Source organism: Plectropomus leopardus, chromosome 3 (genome assembly GCF_026936395.1).
Source record: "Plectropomus leopardus strain MGB_pleo_1.0 chromosome 3, ASM2693639v1, whole genome shotgun sequence".
Classification (NCBI taxonomy): Eukaryota; Metazoa; Chordata; class Actinopteri; order Perciformes; family Serranidae; genus Plectropomus; species Plectropomus leopardus.
The window spans coordinates 38,355,478-38,381,307 of NC_142178.1; the positions used below are offsets into that span (position 1 = coordinate 38,355,478).

At 37.9% G+C, this 25,830-nt stretch overlaps 2 protein-coding genes across 9 annotated transcripts in view; one reads left to right on the forward strand and one right to left on the reverse strand.

Moving 5' to 3' along the window:
* The window catches only part of LOC121942360 (hexokinase-1-like), a 34,779-nt gene extending 26,301 nt beyond the window's left edge, over nt 1-8,478 (reverse strand). The window contains exons 1-2 of the mRNA XM_042485545.2: nt 8,022-8,478; nt 3,206-3,368 (exon numbers count right to left, since the gene is read on the reverse strand). Of these exons, the coding sequence (XP_042341479.1) occupies nt 3,206-3,368; nt 8,022-8,084 (226 nt within the window). The 5' untranslated portion in view covers nt 8,085-8,478. The remainder of the gene's footprint in view (nt 1-3,205; nt 3,369-8,021) is intronic.
* Nucleotides 8,479-19,057: 10,579 nt separating this feature from the next.
* The window catches only part of myom2a (myomesin 2a), a 40,663-nt gene continuing 33,890 nt past the window's right edge, over nt 19,058-25,830 (forward strand). For 5 of the 8 annotated variants that reach the window (XM_088074989.1, XM_088074985.1, XM_088074986.1 and 2 more), the window contains exons 1-2: nt 19,058-19,227; nt 24,620-24,712. In XM_088074989.1, coding sequence (XP_087931115.1) covers nt 19,073-19,227; nt 24,620-24,712 — 248 coding nt within the window. In that variant the 5' untranslated portion in view covers nt 19,058-19,072. Of the gene's footprint in view, nt 19,228-20,807; nt 20,946-24,619; nt 24,713-25,830 lie in introns of all 8 variants that reach the window. The other 3 variants (XM_088074991.1, XM_042485544.2, XM_088074990.1) reach the window with 2 other exon arrangements.

Genomic DNA, 25,830 nt, shown 5'->3' on the forward strand with positions numbered 1-25,830 from the left:
TCTTAATGTGTAGTTAGATTAGACTGTGAAATAATATCATAAGGGCTTTGCCTTGATTTCATTTACTTGTTCTCTTCTGAGACACAAAGAAAGTCTGCCCTGAGGGATCGGATTAACGGTTATTGAACTACATGTTACAGTCGAGGTAAAGTTTTCGTTTATCCCGCAGTCATCCTCCCCTGCCATGCCTGCCGCTGCTGATTAGGCTTTCAAACGTTTATCAGTTTTCTCCTCTGCCCTTTGCATGATCCCTCTGACCTCATGTAGTTGTCTTAACCTGAGGCTATTTATAACGTGGGAGCAGGCGGGAGAGGAGGCAGCGTATAGCCCGTCGCTCTCCGCTCGCCTTGTTCGGTCCACAGTATGTCTGACAGCCACTTGATGTTATTTTTGTGTCCAGCCGCTGTTTACTAACAGGGACAAACCACACGCAGCAAACAGCAGCAGCTTGACAAATCAAACTCTTGATTTTGTGAATCTAAGAGCTGTAATGAGGGGTGGTTTGGTTTCTCTGAGGATATTTAGCAAATTAAAATAATCCAACTTGTAGTGGCATTCCCTCTGAGTGTCAAAAAAGCCGCTGGTGAGCTGTAGGCACAGTGACTTCAGTCTGACACAAATAACAGCAGGTGTATTCCAGTTTAACACCTTTACCGAAAAATGTCTAAATTACATTCAGTCAGGGCTGGGCGATATGGAAATAAGTCTTATCGCAATATTTTTTTTTTAACATCAGTTGATATCCATATATATCATTATTTCTGTCGAGCTTAAAGGTTCCCTTTTACTCCTAAGTAAGATATGAAGATATATATGAATATTTATTTTCTGTCAGACATTGAACATGACATTAAATCAATATCACAATTAATTGAACATTTTACTTCAATTACAATTAAATGATTATTTTGCTTTTTGCTCTTTTTTTTGTGGTTTGTTTTTTTCGCTCATAGTTAACTGACAGTTTCATGTGACCATGGTGTGTTGGAGTGTAATAAACATATGATTTATTATTATTTATCAAACTTTACAGCGTTATATAAAAATTAAAAGCTCCATCTGAAACAAACTTCAGGTAAATTTAAGCACATTGTGCTGATAATAGGCCGACCTCTCCTGACTGCAGGACTCTGACTTCAGCTTCTGTCAAACTTCTGTGCTATTAATCATTTTATTCAAGAAAAAAACAACTTTTGAGTCGGCCTACTTCTCCTATAGCTGCCAACAGCCTGCCAATATTCCCAGTTAGAGAAAGGCTGAAAATTAGGTCATGTGCTTGTGGCCCCGGGCCCCCAAAACATTACATCTGCCCCTGGTAATAATAATGAGCGCTCAGCGCGAGCGGCTGGATGAGACACAGAGCGATGCGTCCTGGTGTTTCTAAATTCATCCCAAATTATTATTTTAGAGTTAAATTAAACAGCAAATTTAGTCTATTGTGAGCCTGAAGAATATCACCCCACAGGAAAAGTTAAATGTTTTTAACCCTCTCTGACGCTGAAATTGCCATTTCAACAAAATCAGCTCTGCACAGTCATGATCATAATGTAATACTCTGTTTGTTACTACTGTCTGAAAAAAAAGCCTTAGCTGATGACAGGCCAACCCTCAGACTCGCAATCATGATTATTTAATGTGCAAAAGGTTTTTAATGGATGATATAAGTAATTAAATAATCTCCCATTAAATCCAAATCAAGAAAAGTGTCACTATGAGGGGTTCGGGCTCATGTTATGAGTTGAATACAGAGTTTGACGAGGCTGTGTGAACTGACAGGCCCCGGGGCCCAAAGCAGTACTGATCTACTGAGTTCAAATCCAGAGCACAACACAAAGAGGCTGTCCTCACGCAGCAGACCTGACGGTTTCACCACATCAGCACATTGTTTACAGGCAGAAACAGGATGCACGAGGTGCTGCTTTACCAGCGTACAGTATAGAGAGAACTGTATACAACATAACAAAGACGCTGGACTCTTTGTTAAACTGTTGTTATTTATGTATTTATGAATCGCTGTGCACTTAATGAGATTGCGCCATCCTCATGATATTGTTTCCAATGGTAACGCTCCCTGTGTTTGTATTGCCGTGGAAATTCCTGCATGTTCATAAAACAATGTCTATTATTTTGTATTTTTTATATAGTTTATTTGACAGGGATGATGGGAGCACACATAGTACAACTTCTGCCTGTTAGAAACAAGCTGTAGTGACTGATGTTTCACATATGGTGATTAAAGCGATTGCTAGTTTCCAACTCCTGTCCCTAGTTTGGCTTTTAATGGAGAAAAAGAAGAAAAAAGGAGAATATATCATGGTTACATACAATAGCGTGCATCCTATAACAGCTATCGTAAAAAAAAATAAGACAAAAAGGTGAATATTTACATCAAGATACACAGAAATACAACGTACAATTACAGTAAAAAATAATAATAATAATGAAAAATAAAAGACATAAATATCAATGTTACACACAGTTACATTTAATGCTTATGCTAATGTTGTCTACATTTTTGATACTGTCGTACATTATTTTTATTTCATTATGCCAGTGTATTCAACTGAAGCCCTGTTCGCTGCTTTGAATATAAGTGAATAATAATAAGAATTATTATAATCTAATCAAATTATTCATATGTTTTTTGTACTTTTCTAGCTATTGTTTGCTGAACCAGTGGACAAATGTTGGCATGGGACACATCAGAGTTTCCCTCAGTCATAGGACACCAGGAAACGATGTTGAGGAGTGGCAGGTAATTCAATATTTAACTAATATTTAACTTCCAGCTGAATATTTCTTAAACTTAACATGATGACCTCTGAAAGATTAAATAAGGAAGCCACTGACCAAGTGTCAAAAGTTTTCCTGTAAGATGCTACTCTCCCTGAGTTTGATAAAGTGCTTTATAGCGTCCCCAAATCCCTGTTTTTCTCTGCACAAACTGATTGCAATGTTTTTAAACTCTGAATGAAATCAAAAGTGAGCTTGGCCCAGTTAGAATAATAATATCCTAGTTTCTGCTGTGCAAAGAATTATTTTCATAGTCACTGAAAATTAATAATGGAGTCTTGAAAAAACATGAAAAAGTTTTAAAATTGTGTCTATGAAATGTAGATTATTAAATGTAGATGTAGTAGATGATGTTGAAGTGTACTGTCTGTAGACACGCACGTTTACTTGTTACAGTGATGTGTTTTTGTACCTGATCCGTCAGGAATGGACCTGACGAAGGTGGGCAGCATCTTGACGGTGGCGGTGGGACTGGTGTCCCGGCCGAGCCCGTTCTCCATCTCCCTGCGGAACCGGTTCATGATGTCCTTCAGCGTCTCGTCAGAGAACCGCATGGAGTACAGGTACTTATCGATCTGAAGGCACAGACACAAACACAAGCCGTCAGGGAGTATTCAAATGCGCTTAAAGTTTTTTTTTAAATTGTTAAATGTTTTTTTACATACAGTAAAGACATAAAAACAGATAACAGGAAATAAAACAAGAAAAATAGGTTACAGTTCAGGGATTTTCAGGTGCTGTTCTGGCGCGAATTTCACTTAAAAAAGTAGTTGTGACCAACAGTTTAACCACAGATAAACAGCGTGCAAGGTTTAATGGCCTGTTGGTAACAATAGAAATGTTTTAAATGTTTTTACTTTATTTATGTTTTCAAAATATAACAATTTGGCATGTGAAAACATGTACATTCTTGTTTGTCATTTACACAGATGCCTACTCACACCCTCCCATCCAGGTTTACACCAACCAAAATAGGGAAAACATTTTTTTAATCTAATCTAAAAAATAATTGAATAAATAAATTATTTACACTTTAACAATAATAATAATAATAATAATAATAATAAATGAATTAAATAAATAAACAATAAAATAAATATATACATACATAAATATTTTGTATAAAACATTCTCCATTTCCTTTTTTGCATGTTCAAAAGAAATCAAATCAGAATGAGTTAAACAATTCATGTATGACATCTACATATTCTTCATATGACAGAGTTTCAAAATAGCTAAGGAAAAGGTGACCAGGTTTCATTAAACCTTTGGCGTGATCCACGTACGCTTCATCTGATCCTCTCTAATATTATATCGACATTACCTCCTGAGTCTGTTGTTTAAAAGACGGTGGCTTTATCGTTGTCCAATTAAGCAAGATAAGTCCACAGGTAAGAAGACAGGTAAATTAAATTGCCCTTCTTCTGTGAACAGAAAGTCCCTTTTCTTGTTGGTAACAATAGAAACTCACGTGATTTTTCATGCTGTGTTAAAGGTTTACTCCCTGGTAAACAGACCTAATCATGTGTGAAACTGACCACAAACTGACTTAACTTAAACGTAACTAAACGTTAACTGCAGACCACCATTTAAACACTGGCTGTATTTTACTCCTTTGATGTGTCATCATCATAGTATGAACACGGCAAAGCACTGTGAGACATCCTAAAGAAGAAAAAACTCCTTTTTATGTCATTCGTTGTTTTAATTTGTAAGGACACTCAAATATGTGAAATGCTTAGTTAACTAATTGCATGACAGACATGACGGGAGAAAGGTCATTGAGTGGAAGTTAAAAAGCCAATAAATTGATCCACTTAACACAAAATAACACATAGTGTGTGAGGGAGCTTGAACCAGGACAGCTCGACCCCCCTGAACCACAGCTCTGCAGCAGAAACATGTTAGCACGAGACAAAATTTCAAAAAGTGGAGATAAGTTGACAGAGTTAAGAGCGCTTCATATAATACAATAAAAATCAGTGCAGCAATATAATAACCGGCTTGTTTAAAATAGCATCATTGTGCAGTTTTAATTGCAGTTAAAGCATGTGATTAATGAAATGTTTGTTCGGGGGGATTTGGCCTGCACATTCACTGTTATTGTTATGTAATCGCACACTGCATGCCATTGGGCACACACAGCTCAGGGATCCACTCTGTGCCACGAAACACAGTCCGCACATTTGTTTCTCATCAGGCTCCTCTGCGGGGAATTGTTAATATTAGCTTCACCAAAAGATTAGTACAATAACTTAAAATAAGGTCTGCGTTTCACTGTCACCATGTGAGGCTGTACGCCAAAGCAGATCATCATTTACTCATAAATCAACTTTTTTTACTCTTGATTTTCTTCCTTTAAAGTTGAAGTTGGTATTTATTATAAAACATAACTATTATTTAATTGCCGGCACTGTTTCTATATTTACACAGCATGAAATGAGACAGATAATCTGTAAAATAAAGTCATACTCTGTTGTCTTGTAGCGTCTGTAATGGCCTTACTGTATGTGATCAAAAACAGCCAGTCAGAGTGGAGGATTCTCTAACACAGTTGTCAAAAATGTCAATCACTGCTCGTGAACTGCAGTCAAACTGTCAAACAAACAGTTTTCTCTTTTCTATTTTTTATGTTAAAAAAAAAAGAAAAAACGGTCACAAAGTTTCTCATTTCATGGCTGAACTTAGCACTAAAATACATTTCTGAAAACATTTGAGGTTAAAACTAGAAAATGCAGGAACAAACTCTTGATTCATATTTGATCACAGCTGCCTAGTTTCACCGTTTGACTGCAGTTCATTGATCGATTGACGTGATTGATGATCCTCTGCTCAGATTGGTTGTTGCTGACTGCGCTGCAGCCTGATTCTAGCAAACACCATTAGAGGCATTAGGACGAGGAGGAGGGACATGATTTTTTTTTTCAGACTATCGTGTTTCAGAATATACTGACTATTTCAGCAAATATGACTCGATAAGTTATTTTTTTAAAAAGCTACCAACTGCAGCTTTAAACTAATAAATAATACTGTCAAATAAATTCTGTATCTGCCTATTGCAACCTTTATTTAGAGCTATATGTTTGCTATACTGGCTTAAATATTCAAACTCAAGGCGCCTTGTTTTTTATGGCTGCACCATTACATCAAACGGAAATTTTATATTCCTCCTAAATTTAGCCTGCCATATTTATTTCCTCTGGATACTTAGGAATCTCCACTGCGAGTCAACAAAGTGCTGTGTGTTTGAACAGTGCAACACGAGGCTGTAAAGAGGAACATCAGGGGTTAAAAGGTCGATGTTGCTAATTCTCTATTTATTTATTGATTTCTTTATATTTCTATAACAGACAGAAAGTCATTTTAGATGCTGGTGGAATATGTACATTAACTCAAGTACTGTAGTTATTTAATTAACCAACTATTAGTTTTGAGGTTCTTGCACTTTTATTGAGTATTTCCATTGAACTGTTTACTACTTTATACTTCTAATCCACAACATCTCAGAGGTGGATATTGGAAGTTTTACTCCATTATATTTATTTCATAACTTTAGGCGCTAGTTACTTTGCAGATTTAGATTATTAATCCCTCCATCAATTTATTCAATTCATTTTCTATAACTGCTTAACCTTTACAGGGTCGCAGCTTTAAAGCCTGTCTACAAAATATACATCAGCTAATACATTATGATGTATTATTACAGATTCGGCCTCCCGGCAGTATATAAAGCAAGTAAGTCATGAAATCAGCCCCACCTTTAGCAGCTGCAGTGTTTAAAGTGATGAACACATTAATGCATCAATAATTACTCTAATCGGAAATGGTCCATTCGGCTTAAAAGGTATTCATTTTTAATTTTTTTTAAAATTTGTGTTTAATTCCTGTACTTGCAGACATGCAAAAGCATGTCTTGATGGAGTAGGATTTTGAATACAGGACTTTTACAGTAGTTTCACATTGTAGTATTGCTACTTTTACTTAAGTTAAAGATCTCAATAATTCTTCCACTACTGTTACTAAATCTGACTTCATATAATTATAATATTAAACTTAATTTATATGGCACTTTTCATGCAAGGAATGCAGCTCAAAGTGTGTCAAAATAAAAATAAAACACAAAAACAAAAAAAGACAACAAGATTAGACAATAAAAAGACAGTCGATGATAAACTATATATGTATATAAAGTTAAAAAGAAAATAACATTTATAAGAAATAATAAGTTAAAAGCCAGACTAGATAAACAGGTGTTCAGCTGTAATTTAAAAATGCTAACAGAGCCTGCGTCTCTAATTTTGGATAGGTATTCCATAATTTTGGAGCTTCGTTAACAAAAGCTGTCTATGTTCTTGTGCAAATAAATGTGTGTATTTAAAAACGCGCAGTAGAAGTAAAATAGTACGCAGTGTACCAGATACACACATTTGGAAAACTTCCGTCCTTTTAAGGATCCTGAGTCACCTCAGTGAAGACAGTCGTAAATTCCACTAACCTACTTCAGCGGAGGCACGTGCGTGCACTGCACTGTGACATCATGCATGTCATCATAAATCTACCACTCCCCCTTCATCTCCTCCGACCACCCCCCCCCCTCCCCCCTGCTGGGAACACCGGTCTTTTCATCCCATGCAGCGGCTAATTTCGACCAAAGCAAAGGTCATTTGTGCAGATGACCCGAGGCTTCAGTCCGGCTCAGGTTTCATCTGCTAATGAGTTTATGTTGTCTTTGCCGGAGGCCATTCAAAAATAAGAGAGTTTACGGGAAAAAAGATGGAAGAAGAGACAAAAGGAGTGAAAGAATTGGTGAGTGGAGCAAGCAGTGAGGGAGGAGATCACGGAGCTCACGACTTTTCCCAGCACCCCCCCTCCTACAGACACCTGTCTGCTTCAGCCGCCCTGGCAACCGACGCTCCGGAAACACTCTCTGTAACGAGGGTCTGCCTGCTGCACATCACCACCATCACTGTCAAGGACATCCATGTCAAACCCTATTAAAGCCCTCAGCAGAGCCAAGCGAGAAAACACAATTTAGAGCTCATCACGGCCTCCCCTTCCTCTTCCTCTACTTCCCAAATGCTGCATCCTCCTCTCCAGACCTGATACGCCCCACAGCCCTCAGTGCTGACATGCAGCAACCGGCGTCCATGGCTGTCCACAAGCCTGCTGTCACATTACACAACTCTCCAGCACAAAGGGACCTCTGTGCGAGCTCACTCTCTACGCACCTTCTTGAGCTGATCATCCTTCAACTCGGTGAAGTAGTAGGCCAGAAGCTGAGCCGCTATCATCCTGCCTGCACGTCCGCCAGGAGCTGTCAGCAGCGACTACGAGGTGGTTGGAGAGTAAAGAAGGAGGGGAAGGAAGGCTGGTTTGTTCCCCCCTCGCTGATCCCTCTTTATCCTGAAGCAGAGGAAGAAGCAGGCCCGAGCTGAGCACCGTGGCAAGGTTAGAGGGGGAAAGAAAAGTCTGGTGAAACAAGAGTGCAGCGGCAGCCGTGCCTGCTAGTCTGCGACAGGCACACACTTGACGCCTCACACACACACACTTAAACACACACACACACACTCTCAGAGGCTGGGTTTGACCGTGTCTCCTCCCTCTGAGCTGCTCGCTCCCTGTTGGCTCTGGGGAGATGCAGCAGCTCCGCACTGGAATGGTGGTTCTGGTACGCCCTGCCCCCACCGAGTGGTCTGATTGGCTGAGCTGGGGGGACATAAAGGAGAGGAAGAAGGGGAGGGAGGAGGAGGAGGAGGAGGGGGCTTCTCCTACAGCAGCAGGGGAGTGAGGACGTGATGAGGAGGAGGAGGAGGGGGGGATTGTGAGCTGAACAGGAAGCTGCATCTGCATGATAACCTGCCACTCTCCTCCCAGCAGCTCAGAGCCGGAGACTTCCCCCGGCCGGCACGTCTCGCACGTTGCCACGCCGGCCATAGGTGTACGTGCAGAGGGGCGAGGCGAGCACACGATGATGTCATCATCCCTCTGCCTGCTGCATCACACTCAGCATCAGCTACAGGCTGAAGGGCATCAGATACAAGCTGCAACATCCAACCATCTCTGAGCAGCTCCACACGCACTACAGCCAGAGACACGCGCTGACGGTTTCTTATCTCCTGAAACACTCGCCCCTCACACAGCGACGCACGCCGTATCCCTGCCAGCAAGGCGCCCAAAAACACGCTGGCCAACTTGCACGCTGGCACGTAATTGTGTGAAACTTTACCTGATAACCACAGTATTCAAACCTTTAACTTCAGGCGAGTACGCGTCCATTCTCGACCTTGCAAACCTTGAAAAAATGACATTGGATTGATTTAGGTACCCTGAGTGATCAACAAGCCCCATGATACCAAACAGACGCACAGTCCTCAGGTTTCCACTCTGATGGTCCGCATCTTTAATGCATGAAAACTACCACTAAGCTCCCAGTCTGCAATGGTTATCAAGCCAAACTGTGAACTAACAAGTAAAAAAAGACAATTGCCCACCTGTTCGATCGTCATAGGTCAATTTTAAATGGTGGGAAAGATGTGAAATATTTTAAATGCAATGTTTAATCACTCCAGGAGTTTTAAGCTTTATCCCTAAATCCTCTTTTAAATGATTTTGGTACACACAGTACACAAAACTTTTCACTGAAAAAAGAGAATTATCAACCAACTTAAAATAATTACTTCAATCTGTAACACAGTCAATGGTTTGTAAATCGAACTTGATGATTTGATTTGAAAAAACTTAATTTATTCATGCGTTGCAAATGATTCAGATTCAGGAAACTTTATCGTCTGTCGTGACAGAAAATCATCCTAGATGTGGTTCAAAATGCAAAAACAAACTCGGACAATAATATATTTATGGCAGCGGCAATAAAGGATTTTTTTACAAGTGTTTTTATCGGCCAAGGGGACATTTTTGTGACGTTTTGTAGTACCTGAAAAGACTTATTCAGAGGATGAGTGGGATCTTTTGTAATGTGATTGGCTTTCCTTTCAGCAGCTTTGGGTATGAAGTACTGACAGTGGATTTTGGGTTTTACCAGGTCCTTTACTCGCTTGGTTAATTGATTTTTTCTTAACAGAGATGAGGTTGAATCAGGATGTGATTTTAAAAGTGAGCACAGATTCAACAAGGGATTTGTACACAGCTGTAATTATTTTAAGTAGGTTAACAAATTCTCTTTTTTCAGTGTTAGTGTTCAGACTGAATAAGTGAAAGAGGAATATCTGAGATTAAAAATATCTGCTTCTTCTCTTCATAAACTTATATTTAGGAGTATTATTATGACTCTGGGGTCACTAGTTCAAACCAGATGATCCCTTAATTCATGTTACATCCCTGATTTAGAGAAAACAATATGTGACTTGTAATTTAAAGACTCCTCCACCTTTTAAAAACCTGTGAGTAGTCAAGAAAAGAGAGCAGTGTTAACTGAATTTGTTTCGGTTTGTCAGACAAAATATTAACATGAGATATAATCTCAGAATACAAATGTAAAACGACATGGAATAAAAAAAGACACAAATCACAAAACAAAACTGAAAACAACAAAACAAAACAAAAACACACAATCTTGCAAAAATGTATGCCACATGCATGAACACAGTGACAGTTATAAAAAAATGAAGAATGAAAAGCGTGTAAAAAGTGCCAACAGTCGCTAATTACAATCAAAAATAGACAAATTCTCAATATATATGTTGTTCAATGTATCATCTACTGTATATTTTAAATTTAAAAAGTAATAAATACATTGTCAAAAAATTAGTCCCACAAAACAAAAATATTGCACATACTTAACAAAAACGTGTTAAGTATGTGCACAAGTGCACGAAAGCTGTGTTGCAAGTAAACAAAACAAAGACACGAATGGAAAGTTATCTGAATTTTTCTTTTTTTTAATCTTTTTGAGATTTTGACATTAATTTTTGTTTAAATGCCAAAACAGTGCCTTTGCACACTGAGTGTACTATTCTTATTATATTGGAAAATACTGTCCTTCTGAGTCATAGCTGAAGTTTTCCATTCTGTCAGTCGATTACGTAAAGTTGCAACTTTAGTTGTAAATAGATGACCAATTAAAAGACTGAAATCTACTAAAGCAGGGTTAGGCAGCCTGTGGCTCTTTAACTGCTCTCTACTGGCTTCCAGTGACTTTAAAACAAAAAAAGACGAAAAAAAAGAAAAAATGGAAGTGATTTTTTTTTTCACATTTTAATTTGTTTATTTATTTTCTGTTCTAGGTCTAAATAAATGCTTACTTTATCCTCTTTTACAAAAACCACTGAATAATTAAATTAAACTTAACTAAAGTTATGTCATACATCTATGGCCTGGCGCCTTTTTTTCTAAATTTTGCTAAACCTCAATGACGGTGGCTTGTCTCAAAATGCCCTCGCTAGGCTAGTTATGTACTACAAATAGTGAAGTCTCGGAGGAAAATAGAGAATTTAACAGTGTGTAAAAAGATTTGTTTGCTTTAACTGCCAAATAATCATGAATAGCCCACTGAAGAGAAGCCACATTGTTGTAAAACATATTAATAAATACTTGTTTAGACAATAACTACAAGTCTCAAATATGTTTTGCGGCCCCAGGCAGGTTTTTTTTTAAATTATTTTTGGTCAAAAATGGCTCTGTTGATTGTAAAGGTTGCTGAACCCTGTGCTAAAGCCAAGAACCGCACTGAAAAAAAGAGACATTATGTTTAACTCTTAAGTTTTGATATTTTTACTATAGTGCAAGTGGCAGTTTTCATATCCATACCCTTTATTTTTTTATTATTATCAGTGATTTTGATTGCTACCCTCTTTTTGTGTGAGTAACTTTTTTACTAGACTTTGGCGTTATCAGTGTCAAAGTCGATCGTAGATATTTATGGTAACCAAACTCAGGATTTGATCTTTTGTTTTTCCCCTTTTGTACATTACATTAGCAGAACAAGCAGTTAGTGTGTCCTTTTATCTACCTAAGGGTTTCTAAAACCATAGAAAACCCAGAAAAGTCCTGGTATTAGTAGAAATAATTGAAAGTTTTGGAAAAGTTATGGAATTTTATAGAGTGATAAAGTAGTTAGAGCAGTCATCTAGCGGTAACTTTCTGCGTAATGTAACATTACTGCAGATTAATTTTGCATTGTTGTGTAACGACGCTTTGTTTACCATCACGTAAGGTTCCTCACTTGTCCCTGCTTTTCTTGTTATGTTTGAAAGCTAACTGAAATTATATGTGAAAAGAATCTGAAACTGATATGTTGAAGAGATGCTGGGAAAATGGGGCAAAAAAATAAAAGTTTCGTCGTTCAAAAGTTTTAAGATTTTAAAATTTTGTCCTTGAAATTTTTTTTTATTAAAAGCACTGAGGAGGGACTTTTTGATTTTGTCTTAGGTGAGGGACATACAACTTTAAAAAAGGTAGTATTTTAGATTCAGCGCTGTTTGATTAGATGTAAGTGATGCAGTGGTTTTCTACCTCGAAGTTATCAGTAAAAAAAAAACAGTTGTGATTGTGATGTGGTCTATATTATAGACTGTATCAGTAATACAGGTCTATTGCAACCAGCCGAAAGAGGCCATATCTCCAGCTGCTGTGGAGGAGTCGGACATACTTTTGTCAATAAATCGATGCTCCTGATCGATTCTCTGCTTGTATACAAGAACCATGACGGGTCAAATTAAACGTCCTAATTGAGCTTTTTAACCGCAGCTTCACTAAACTGCGCATGTTAACGTACTGAGTGAGACACTAAGCTTCCCTCTGTCCTCTCACATGCTGATGTGTTTTGTCTGCAGTAATAATAATTGAATGCATTGTGGAAAAAACCTTCTTTTTTCTAAACTGTGACACAATTTTAAAAATTGTCAGCTTTTATTTATCACGTGGTTTGAAGACCCTCGTTGAGTTGCTGAGGCCTGATGCAACAAATCCCAGCATTGCTATACTTAGTCTGCGACCCCTCCCCTTTCTTCCCCCCCTGCAGCTCCGTTTCGTCACCACGCTCTGCGTCAAATGACACGTGTCTGCTGACTCGATGACGTGCAGAGCCTCTGACGTCCCTTTTTTTCCACCCTGAATCGCTGCGATTTAGGACTTCCCTCCTGTGTTCCCCTCTATCCTGCCCACTGTCTCCCCCCTCCTCCTCCTGCTGCCTGTCCCATCTTCTGCCGGCTGTAATCACGAGTCAGTGAGTGCATGAATGAAAAGCTTCCCTGTGCTGTTTTCCCTCCTCTGTGCCTCTGGAGAGCTGCTCAAAAAGGAGCCGGAGAGGAGGGAGGGCTAAGCATTCATTCACTCCCCACACCGGGCAGAAAGTCCTGCCTGCTGTCATGGCTGTGTCAGGGTGACCTTCTCTTCTGACCTTCACATTTGTAGTTACTTCAGTGTCCCTGATGACAGACACTGCTGACACACAGACCCACAGTAACCCCTCTTCTATGCAACCTCGTTATATAAGCAGGTGCCCCCATAAGGATGCTACAGAGGTAAACTCAGTAGTTATAACCACAACAATACAAAATAGAAAAAAGAAAATTAATAATAATAATATAAAAATATGAGTGACTGTAATTTTAATTTTTGCACTTGAAAAAGTAACTTCTCAGATAAGATAATTCTTAGTTAGTCCCACAACAGGAAAATTTGCATTATTACAGCAGCAAAGGGCTTGTGCAAGATAAATAAAGAACAATATAAACAGCATATAAAAAACTCAACAGTTAAAAAAAATACTTACACCAACTGCACATTAATAATTGCACATTGTGATAAATTGCACATTATTATAATAAAGTTGCAGATGTTAGGATTTGCCACTTTTCTCTCTTTTACAACATTAAGTTTGTTTTCTTGTTAAGATCCCTGTTAACTCTGGAGCTGCTGCAGCGATTTCATTTATTCTTCCTGGGATCTGCTCAGATTACATGGTGTCAACAAAGATCCACATTCATACTACTCATCACTAAACAACGTTTACTGTAAATAAAACTATAACCCCTGACACAGTTTTCATAACACAAAGAACAGATGGGCTGCATCTGAATTTACCATAACCTGACACATAAATATAATCATTTAACATTTAATACTGAAGTGAAGTTATCAACTTTATTGTCAATCATCTACAGAGTATGCAGCTGATTGAAATGCCGTTTCTCTCAGACGAGGTGCTAGAGAAATAACACAAATAAGGTAGAAAACATAAAATAGAAGACACTGTATACACACTGCAACATTATACAAACAAGATTAAAAAAAAAAAAGCACAAAGAGAATCTGAATGTGCTCAGTAAATTTCACAGCAGTCCACTCAGTAGATTTTGATATTTTTGATGTACAAGTAGAAAAATGATCTGCTACAGAGAAATGTCAGGGAGTCATTAAAAACATTAGGAAGCTTTCAGTTTTGGAAATAGTACCAATATTTTGCCAAATGCATTGACCTGACAAAGAGAAGGTCAGTGGGTAATTAATACATTTTAATTAATTACTTTGTATTAAAATGTTTCAAATTAATCTCCCCAAATGCTAAGACATGGCAAAAAATGTATAATTTTAAGAATTGTATTTTTTTCTGATGTTGCATTGCAAATCTAACTTTATTGTTTTTGAGTATATTTTATAAAATGTAATTTTTCTATTTAACCAAGATTTTGTTGCATGGTTGAAACAGGTAAAAGGATATGCGCATGAAGCTCAGTTTATTTTACGCAAAAAGTTTTTGAAAATGCAGCATGATGGGAGTCAGTGTGGTGGAATTGTACTTGCAAAGAAAAAAACACAAAATCGCCTAAAAAAACCCACCAACAAATGTCAGATATTTACTCAAAAAATCCTATTTTATGTTACAATAAGCATTTGACTAAATTGCCCCCAACCTAAGTAACTGATGCTGATTATTGTTTTTTTTATACAACTGGTCTTGAAATTGTGATATTTACAAATCAGGTCTGCAGAAGTGAAGATATGTTGCTCATAATCAAATGTTAAGCCGATGAACAGATAAAATATAGCTAACCAATTGATAAACATCCCCATCCTAACGTCCAAATGCAACTGGGAAGGAAAGAAAACGATCTAGCGGCCTATTAATTATCAGATAACAATATGTTGGAATTTCTCCTCATTAACTTGAGTCACAGACCAAAAGTAAACAAAAGCTGCCGTGCATGCTGAAATAGATGCAGCTGTTTATACTCAAACAGTCTAAAAGTCTGAAAGAATGTGGCTTTTTCTTTTTCTTTTCTTTTTGGAAGTGATGAGGCCCCTCAAACTTGTGAACTTCCCTGCTCATCATATTATCATGCTCCAATAATTTCTTTTCATTCCCACTGCAAACATGCTGTGTACTGGGGCCGAAAAGAGGGAGGAGACTGGAATCCAGCGGGAGATCATGCACACGCGCACACACACACACACACACAGACACACACACACACAGACACACAGACACACGCTTATACTTTTTGTCAACTGGCGTAAACACAAGAGGTGAATAAAGTATCACAAGAACTTTCTAACAATAAAACAACACTGCAAAAAAACAGCAATTAGTTGAATCTCATATAAAGTTTGTTTTTTAGAGGACAGACTGGACTTCAAATTTTTCTGGAAGCCATAAATCCAGTTGAGTGTGTTTCGGTCAGTGTTGGTGGTGCGTGCAGTGAACTCAGTCTGCAGTAGAAGGAAAACGCCTGACAGAGCTCGGGTCAAAGGGTAAAGCAACATTAACTACTGCACATCACTGGCTTCTGCCTCCCAGTACAATGGAGATAAATGATGGTTTCATGTTCAAACCTTAAATCAGCTGAGGGCAACCCTCATTTTTATCGATGCTGAGCATGCACAAAGACAAAACAAAATGATCATGAAGCAAACCTGAAATTAGTTAAAATAAACAGATAACACCAATATGCAAAAAAAGATAAAATAGAAATAAAATCATTCACAACAACAACAACAACAGCTATGATTAGTATCATTATTATTAATAATAATAATGTTTTTCATATATATATTTATTTGTTATGTTATTTATTTATGTAGCACCTTCAAAAACATGTTAACAAAGTGCTTTTACAGACAAAGCAAAGGCAAGAATACATACGCAAAAGGTCAGCAAGAATAAAACAAAAGTACTAAAAGTGATAAAACGGAGATCTCGAATGAAGTTTTAGAAAATATAAGAAAAAAGCAATAAGAGATGATAAGAATAATGTAAGAAATAATATAAGAGGACTGTGCACATCAGTGGGGATAAAACAAAGCAACAACAGATAAATAAGAGATGAAGTAAATACATTTAAAAAATGTTAAGAAAAGGACGTCAGAAGAATAAGGACTGGATAAATAGAGTATAAGAGCAGCAACATAAATAAATGTGACATCACATTAATTTATTTTTATTCTATAATACACGTGTGAGAAATTCTGTACATGCATGATGGAAGTTAGAGAAAGACCCATGGAAAAGGGAGAGGTTAAGATTAAAAAGGTACTTCTAAACTTCTCCATTTTACGGTCCATGAAAATGAAAAAAAAACACACTGTAACCTCGCTTTAAGAAGAGCACTTTAAAGAAACTTTGTCATTATTATTATTTTCACCAAAATCTGATGCTGTTGTAAGTGTCAGTTTGAGCTCTGGACGATATCACTGTTCTCTGCTGTCTTCATGAGAGAAATAACAAAACATATGGAGGGATAAAAAGATTTAATTTCCAGCTCAGCTGATGATCTGCAGCAGCTTCAGATAAATAGACAGCAGGTGGCAGCATTTGACTGAGAATAACAGACCAAAGGGAATTATACTGAATTATTCCTGGATTATTGTTATTATTGATGCTTTAATGTGTTCATTTCTTTAATGCTGCAGCTGATGAGGATGGAGATCATTTTAAGTACTTTATGTACTATTAGGTAATTTTATCCATAATAGTGCATAAAAAAATTAATTATTTATATTTTGTCGTAATAATCAGTTAGTTAGTGACTTATTTTGTCAAAATAAATGTGGCAACGAGGTATGAGGTAGCATAAAATGAAAATACTCAAATTAAGTGCATGCACCTAAAAATTGTACTTAAGTACAGTACTTGAGTTAATGTATTTAATTACATTCAATCACTGCAAGTAGAGACTAAAAGTCAGTGTATCTCAGCTTCTGATGTGATCTAACATTTGTTTTTAATATTAAATGATGATATGTCATTTTACTATTTTAATACACGCAGTATAGTTATATTTGTGAAGTACTGTGCACATTTTCCTGTGTACATCTGAAAGCAAGAGCCCTCCAACATTAGCTGTACACTGACTGTAGACACGCACATAAATATCTTTATATATTTATTTATTAGAAAAATACAAAGGTTTCATAGTGCATGAGAGGTTTTTCAGCTTTTATTTAGAGTACCCTGCACCAGATATGTTTTTCCAGTTAATGTCGAGTAAGGGGGATGTATTTTAAACTTATTATAAAGTAACTGTAGTTTGTCTTTGCAGGAGTGGCCTCTTGTGTGCGACGTGGATGATCCTCTGGAGTCAGTTCATCACAAGACTTGCAGTAAGTGTCCAACACTCACTGAAATAACTCTGGTCTCTCTTCCTTATGTGCGCATCAGTTTTCAAGGCTGTTTCTTATTTCACCTCTTTTATTTTTAAAACTTTTTTGTTTTCTTTTTCCTCATAATTTCACCTCAATATTCTCAAACTGCATCTCCTCCTGCGTCCTCCCAAAGCTGCTTTGCCGGTTCGTACTGTGACATCTACCACTGTGTCTTTCTTTTTTTTAATCCAAATGTGCTTTATTGAGTTTTCCATTTTCATAAAAAAGGCAGAAAAAGATGACAACATTTTACAACATTAAGATTATAGCATTTTTAAAATGTTATTATTGCCACACAGACATTTTGGGCCAGACGCCCTTCTTCAGTGTGCACACTGACAGTAACATGGTGTTATTGTCTGTGTGGCAATAATTATATAAGTAAAAAAAAATTTAAAAAACGCTTGAATCGGAGTGCTGTCCTGTTTTGACTGCTTTGAGATCCATTTTGAGGATTCAGCACCCAGCCTAAATAAGTTATATTTTGAGTGAGCGTGATGTGTTTGATTTTCACCAACATTTTAAAACACTTTTGAGCTCCACGTGGACATAAAAAAAGAATCATGTTCTCTATGGGCACATCTGTCAGATACTGCACATCATCTCGAGTCAGTTATCACACTATCACAGCAAAAATCACTGTATAAACTTCATATAAAACCTCCACTTAAAATAAAATAAATAAGTCAGGGTTTCCACATTTCGTCAGTTGTATCAGAAAACTCGAAGCGCTTGTGGAATTTGCCTACAGTGTCTTTCTCCATACCACCACTAGAGGTCGCCAAAAATGAGATTTAAAATGTGTAAAAGTGTATGACATGTCCACTTTTCAGCCACGCTGTAAGTAGGACATGTTAATAATGTAATGCACATTTTTAGGGTTTAATGAGTTAATGTGTTTTATTAGAGATTATACTGTAACGGTGAGCAAAGCTGCAGGCCAGTGTCCTTTACAGAGAGGAGGGGAGGTGACCTTTTTGGAGAAGCCACATGGCGACAACTGCAGGTCGTCTGGGCAATAAACTAAAGGCCCGCTGCTTCTTTAGAGTTCACCGTGATGTGTTTTATCATATCTGAGTTTCATTAATTCTGCTTCATATTTTTTTTCTCTGTGTCTTCAGTCATTTTATTTTTAAATTAACTTGTGTGAATGAAAATAGCTGCGAAGGCTCTTGTACAGTAAGAATCGGGGGTATCACTGTAACGAGCAGGACAGGCTGTTAAAAATAGTCTGACTGCTGCCCACAAGTGTTGAGCCAAGGAGGACAGGCTGTCTCCAGGAACCTAAAAAGGTCTCATAAGGCTTTCAGTGTCGGGATTTGCCAAGAAATTATCTCAAAATGTCTTTCTGGCTCTCGGCTGAATGAATATTTGTGAAATCTAAAAGGTGAGGCGCCTCGTGATAATCTTGTCACTGCCAGTAAATGTAAAACTGGCAAAGTGCGTTAATTTAAGGACTTAAAAAAAGAGTTATTGCTGTCTGGAAAAAGTATTTCAATCTAGAAACCCAGCCTCCACAAGCATTTAAAATGTTCTTTAACCTTTTCCCCCCCAAAATTAATTAAATTTAATAAGTAGAGCAAATGAAACATACCTCTAAATAAATCAATAAAATTGCAGGTACTGATGCACACTCTTCATCTCCAAAGTGCAGAATGAGAGCAAAATTTGGGTGTAAATGCTATATATAGTCTTAAGTGCGTCCATACATGGGGTGGAAGGGGAACAGCATTCCTCCAGTGACAGGGTAATATTTTTGTTGCCATCAGCAAGAGCTTCCCAAGCGGCATCAGGCTGGTCTTCCACCGCTTTGCGCTGTTTTAATCTCTTGGGGTAAGTCAATTTTCCTAATATTTTCTCGCTCCTGGGCTTTTTTTATTGGAGAAAAAACTTGTGCAAAATGAAGTTCAGGGTAGGAGGAGCAGTTACCGAGGTTGGGATGAGTGAAATGTGTTGCTATAATGAAAGGCTTTAGATAATCTGTCCCCTGTGTGGGAATCAGCCGCAGTCTGTTGTAATCACCCTGAGCGGTACTTCCTTACATACCAGGGCATTAAGAGGGCTGCTGACCCTCTCTGTCCAATGTGTATCAGCTTAAAAAAACTCAGGTAACAATGTTCTTGTGCTGAAATAATTGTTTTGACAGAAGTGAAACATAATTAGCCTGAAGTTTGGATTTGACAGCTGGTTTAGGAGTTCGTCTTGTTCATTTTCGAGGAGCCTGTACACTCTGATCAGTCTCATTTCCTGCATGCTTGTTTTAATTAAATAGTGAGAGGGCTGTGCACTGCTGGTAATGACTCTATTTCCTTCATTTCTCCAATCATGGAGCAGGCAGCAAGCTATTCATAGCTGCTCTGTGAGGCTGTAAGGTGAAACATTTCAAGTGCTGAGCCCTGGTGTGTGTTGGAGCAGTCCTGATGCCTCCTAAATGTTGGATTTTGACATAATTTCCTTTGAGATAAATATGTTTTTATGATATTTATATGTTCTTTAAATAATTTGGGTTTTTTTTAGCAATTTGTTGGTAATTTATTATGTATGATATGAATATAATCACAGATATTATTCTTGAATTTAGTATTGTACTGAAGTATGATGGCAGCAGAGAAACACTGTTGATGCTCTCAGTACCAGTTAAAGACATAGTTATGATTATTTGAGGTACTTATCCATAGACGGTATATTACATACAGTAGATGTCAGCTGGCATGCCGTTTGGAGAAGCAGACGGGAGACATGGAAGCTGAGCAATGTACTGCTGTGGATGGGGTCTGCAACAAAATGAATTTTTCACACACAAAAAAATCATTTAAAAAAAAATCACTTGTCATTTTAAGTCTAATCTATTTTGAGAGTAGAGACTCCAAAACTGTGATCTAACATCATTGAATAAAGGAGCTGCTTGTCTATACTGCTGCTCCGATCAGTTATTTTGTTTGTGTGACTTTTGCATTTAAAAAGGTTCATTCTGATTCACGAAAGACATAACACACAACAACGAAAAAAGCGAACTGATTGAAGCAGCAGCAGAACAGCAGCTCCTGTGTTCAGCGAGCTAAAATTACTGTTTTTGTCAATGGGGTTTGGTGGTTTTCATAAGAGCATAGATGAGAAGCCGAAAGTGTCTGTGGCAAGATAAAGAGGTGAAAATACTCAAAGCGTACATTTTAACAGACTTTTTTTTTTTAGGTTGGGTTGCTCAGCTTTTATGTGGGACTCCAGCCTGCTTCTCCAAACTGGAGGCTGCAGACTGACATCTACTGAATTTAGTACACTGAACATCCCTTTATATTGCATCCTGTAACATATGACAGCTGCAGTAACAACAGTGGTAAAGGACAGACTTGTTTGCTGTCATGGCTAACACATGTTTGGTCTCCCCCCTCCCCCCTCCTGGTGCTCGCGGCCAGATCTCCTTGAAGTGTTCCAGTCATGGCGTCCAAAGTCACACCTTGGTATAAGAAGAAGCGTGCGAGCCAAGTCAAAACTGATTTTGCTTATCATCACACTCATTGTGTGCATACCAAGCAGCAGCAGACAGCAGTGAGGTATGACGGTGGGATTCAGCGGCTGTTTTTGAAAAAGCACAGCTCATGCTGCTTGGCCAGGTAGAGCAACAGATACGCGTAGAGCTGCTGCTGACAGGCGGGCCTCATCTTCCTGCTGCATACGCGTCTGCTTCCTACTGCTGGCTTTCCATTTGTCTCCGGACGCCAGATTTAAAGCTGTGCCGGGCCAGATCTCAATAAGCAAATAAGCACTTTAAACAAAATGATGAAGAATCTACGGTTATTGATATCATAGATATTCACACTCAGTTTGAATTTGAGGTTTGACGAACAGCGAATCATAACTCAGGTCTTAAATGTCTCCTAATTCACAGAGCAGTTGGACTCATCAGTGTTTTTTGCCTTTATTATTTTCAGGGTGTTGACATCGTCACATACTAGATCATCAGTAAATGTGTGTCCGTTTGCTATTATTTTGACAGGCACTGAGGCTTTGTTTAGATGGGAATGGCACTACTAAAAACAGAGAAGTCTTACAAAAAGTTCATTCATATGATAACATTGTGAAAATGATTCTCGTGCACACAGATCAGCATTTGTGTATTTAGATTTGTGCAGAGTATAATAACAAATAATAACAAATAGTATAATAACAAGCCATATACATAACTGTATTTCATCCATATGTGCCCATTAACACTCCAAAAGAAAATTTAAACCTTTTTTTTCTAACCTTCCCCTCCCCTCCCCATTACAAAAAATATATATATCTAACATATACAGTTTGAGCAATATATTCTGTAGGTAATTTTAATTTGTCTTGTGGATTTGACTGCTTTTAATTTGTAGCAAGAATTTGTCGTACTGTTTAGGGCAGTTTACTCGGCAGCAGTTTTTGCATGCATGACCTTTCGTCCACATGAAAGTGGCGTTTTGGGGGCCTGATAACACAAACTTTTGAAACCTGATTTTAGAGTGTAATCTTTGGGAAACACCACATTTCTGTCACCGAGTAAACTGGCAATGCGTGGATCCTGTAAGAACGGTGACGTCAAGGCCGCACTTGGGACACGCACGGTGTTCTTCTATGGTGTGTCTTTACAAAGTTACACCGCCAAGTACTGGCCTGGCATGCATACTACAGCGTTTTTGGTTGTTTTTGCGGATCCGTGTACACGAGGATAGTTTTCACAATGTTATCATATGAATGCAGATTCTTTTAAAAAATGCAAAGATAAGTCGGGCAGTTCTCATCTAAACGCGGCCCACGTTTGTCTCTAGTTGCATTCTAGAAATAAAGTTGCCAGAAAATCGCCAAGTGAGGAACACCGATTTGGTGCATGTTACCTGAACCTTTTGTTACAGAATTTAATGGTAGTTAGTGGGCTAAAGTATTGATCCTTCTGTGCGATGCTAATTGTTCCTCTGCCAAATGTTGATTTAGTTTTCGATGAAAGATAACACGTTCAGAAAGTCTGCATGTCCGGTGTGGATAGAGCACAGCTTGGAGGAGACGCAGACCTGCCAAAACCAAAAAACTGAAAATGCTGCAGCGTTCAAAAATGTGTGCTGTGTGTTGGCAGTGTTTTTTTTTAATGGTCACCAGTGAGTCTTTTCACTGTGAGGTCCAGAAGCTCTGGAGCTGAAACAGGCTTTAGATAATGCTTGTGCCACTTGTGCTCTGCAGCTTCTGGCTGGTTTTATTACTCAGGGCATTAAAGACATTATGTATTTTGTACCACATTGCTGTCAAATGCATTTTTATAGAATTGTGTCCTTCCTGGCTCTTATACTACGTTCACACTGCAAGCCTTAGTGCTCAATTTTGATATTTAATGCAGCTGTTCACATTATGGTTAAAAATGAGGCCAATATTAGTCTCCAATATGAACTGGTCATGGTCTTGATGTGGCTCGCATGCCCAGAGGATCAACAAGACGTCACAAAACGGGCACGGGCAGTGGATGCATGAGACAAACGGCTTCATCAGTCTCTATCTATGGCAATTTGCAACGGCCGTGTAGTTTAAGATTGATTGGGGAACTCATTGAGGACAAAAATGGATGCAGACAGATGGACGGACAAATTGAGTTTTCTTAATTTTACAGAGGGATTTCAATCTAGAGTGACGTAAAAGTCACACTGAGTTCCGATTCGGGTCACATTTTAAAAAATTAAATCTGCATCTGATTTAGAGCCACATATGTAAGTGGCCCAAATCTCATTGTGCTGTTCACACTACCTGGGTTTTTGCAAAATATTGCTTTCTCAAATCACCTGTAATATGATCTCATGCGGGCGTAAATACTTTTTTGTGATAAATGTGAGTTTTTTGAAATTGACGTCTTTCCGTCATTATGTATTCAGTTTCAATTTTTGCAATTTAAGGGTTAATGGAAACCTGCCAAATGACAAGCAATCACAATCAATCAAATCAAGCAATCACATCTGGGTCACATAGGGGAAAAATCAGATGGGTCCAAAGTGTGAACGTAGTGTTTGTGCAGTTAAATGTTGAACTTGATCCACAAGTCGAAGGCCGCAGGCGCTTTGTCGTCACTAGTGATGAACATAAAACTGACACTACAAGCCAACTTCAGATCACCGAGTCATCCTGAAGAAATCTGCCGTCTTGTCGAGTAGCTCCGGTATTACTGTATATCAGAGGCCGCATGCCACTCCGCTGAACCTGACCCACATCTGAGGCCAGAGGTCCGAGCTGAAGATTTCAGCGCTGACCAAGTTTCTCAAGAAGTTTCCCATTAGAGAGATGGACATGAAGGACTTTCAATTCTGTGTGATTTTCCTTTAACTGTTAGTTTTTACCTATGCCAAGTTTCTGCCCATTCAATCAAACATATTCCTTAAAAAACAGTTTTTGGATGACATCTTTGTCCGTGTCCCTGATGCTCTTTGGTTTAATTATTTGATATAAAAACATATCTCCAACCACTGACTCACATCTCAAAAACCATCTTTCTCACTCCATTTAAGACTTCTGCTCTGTAATGTCTATGTAGCCGCCGATGTTTTGCTGCTGTCTTGTCTCTGTAGATTTCTGTTTCTGTTGTATTTTGTTTTATTTTCTATTTTCTTTTGTATTGTACTATAATGTGTTTTCATGCTTAAGAGGAACCTGCTGAAAACTGTTTTTAACTGAGTCAGTTTCAACTGTAGAGCACCAAATGTTATTTTTTATTCCTTTCTTGTATCAATAAATAAATATTGATATAATTAAATTATCTGTATTAGACACTAACCACTAAAGCGACAAGTCTGTTGATCGACTGTCATAAAAGGGTAATTCTTTAAAACGTAACTTTGAGGTTCCAATTCTGAAGAAAAGTTGAGTTTTTGTTAAAATTGGCCACAATTATTTTTAAGTATTTTGCCTTTGTAAAGGTTTTTTAAGAATGGATTTCTTAGGATACTTCATCAATAGTATAAGATGGCATTTTATTGGCAATGCAAAGCAGAGAAATGGGACACGTTTAGTCTTCAGTATCATGTAAAAGTCTAATATTAATTGTTGACTTATTCTGTCCATGTGGCACCATTTGAACAATTCTATAATAACTTCTATCTCAAGAAAAACCTCAGGTGGACCATCACAGATTTTAGTGCTGCGACCTGCTTCTGCAAAGCTAAAAAGTCTATTCTGGTGGGATTTCTGTTGAGTGTCTGTTATGTAACGATGGACCTCCTCCCCGCAGGAAATCAAGCTCTAAATCGGTGAGCCAGGTGCAGGCCCAGGCCACAGAGGCTATGGCGGAACCAGCCTATACCATACCGGTCTTCCGGCAGAGGTGAGTTCCCATTGGCTGCCGTCATATGTCAGGGTTATTTTAGGTGTAAGGTAATACTGAACTACCGTCTCTACAAGCTGACCCCAAGTCAAGACAGCACATTTCTTCAGTGTTACTGGCTGTGAATTTTTCCAGCGATGATTATTTTGAATGGTCAAGTGTTGATTAAGGATTTGTAGACCTCATGTTAGTCTGTGAGATATGTTAAATTAACTTGGGCGGGCTGATGGAAACACCTCAGCAATGATAAAGTAGTGTTGCTGTGACAGCAGGTACTGAAATATTCACAATTAATTTTGGCAAATACTCATGTCTCAATGTAAAGAATATCAGCTGCTGTTTGTTGATGCTTTTAAATGTTCATTGCACATAATTTGAACTCCCAGATGGTTGAATTAATTTGCTGATATCCCGTATTCTTCCAATCATGCCTCCAAAGTACTACTTTACTTTTAATCGTGAGATGAAATCTGACATTTAGTACTCATATAAGGTTTAAAGAAAACTATTTAAAAAGAAACGTCTTTATTTTTCAACCTGGGCCCCATTTTCCATGCTTTTCGAAGAACAGTTTTTGATATTGATCCAATATTACAAAAGAGCAGCGACAAAGCACGCAGTAATGTTAACATTTGGGCTAATAATTCACTATCAATGAAAAGCATAAAAGGCCTTTAATTCATAGGTCTAGAAACATTACAAATTCAACTAAAGGGTATCGCCTTGCATCTTCTTTGGGATCTAATGACTACAAGCTGATAGCGTTAGTGTATTTTTAATGTTTCTAGCCTTATGAATTAAAGGCCTTTTATGCTTTTCTAACCATCCAGAGTGCTTGGACCTGATACATGATAGATACAGGTGTGAACAGCGATGTGTCCTGGCTGCCCACTTTTGTTCGGCTCATGGAAATGCATGGTAATTCCAGGTATAAAGAGGCTCTTAGACAAAAAAAAAACCATGAAAAATAGGGTCCAGGTTAAAAAATATCCAAGTTTTCCTCTAAAGTTATAAGCTTTTGGCCACAAATTTGTTTTACTGTTTGAAAACGTATTCACTTTGAAGTCTGTATACAAGATAGACTAAAAGTCTAGCTTGTGATCGACACTGAGTAACAC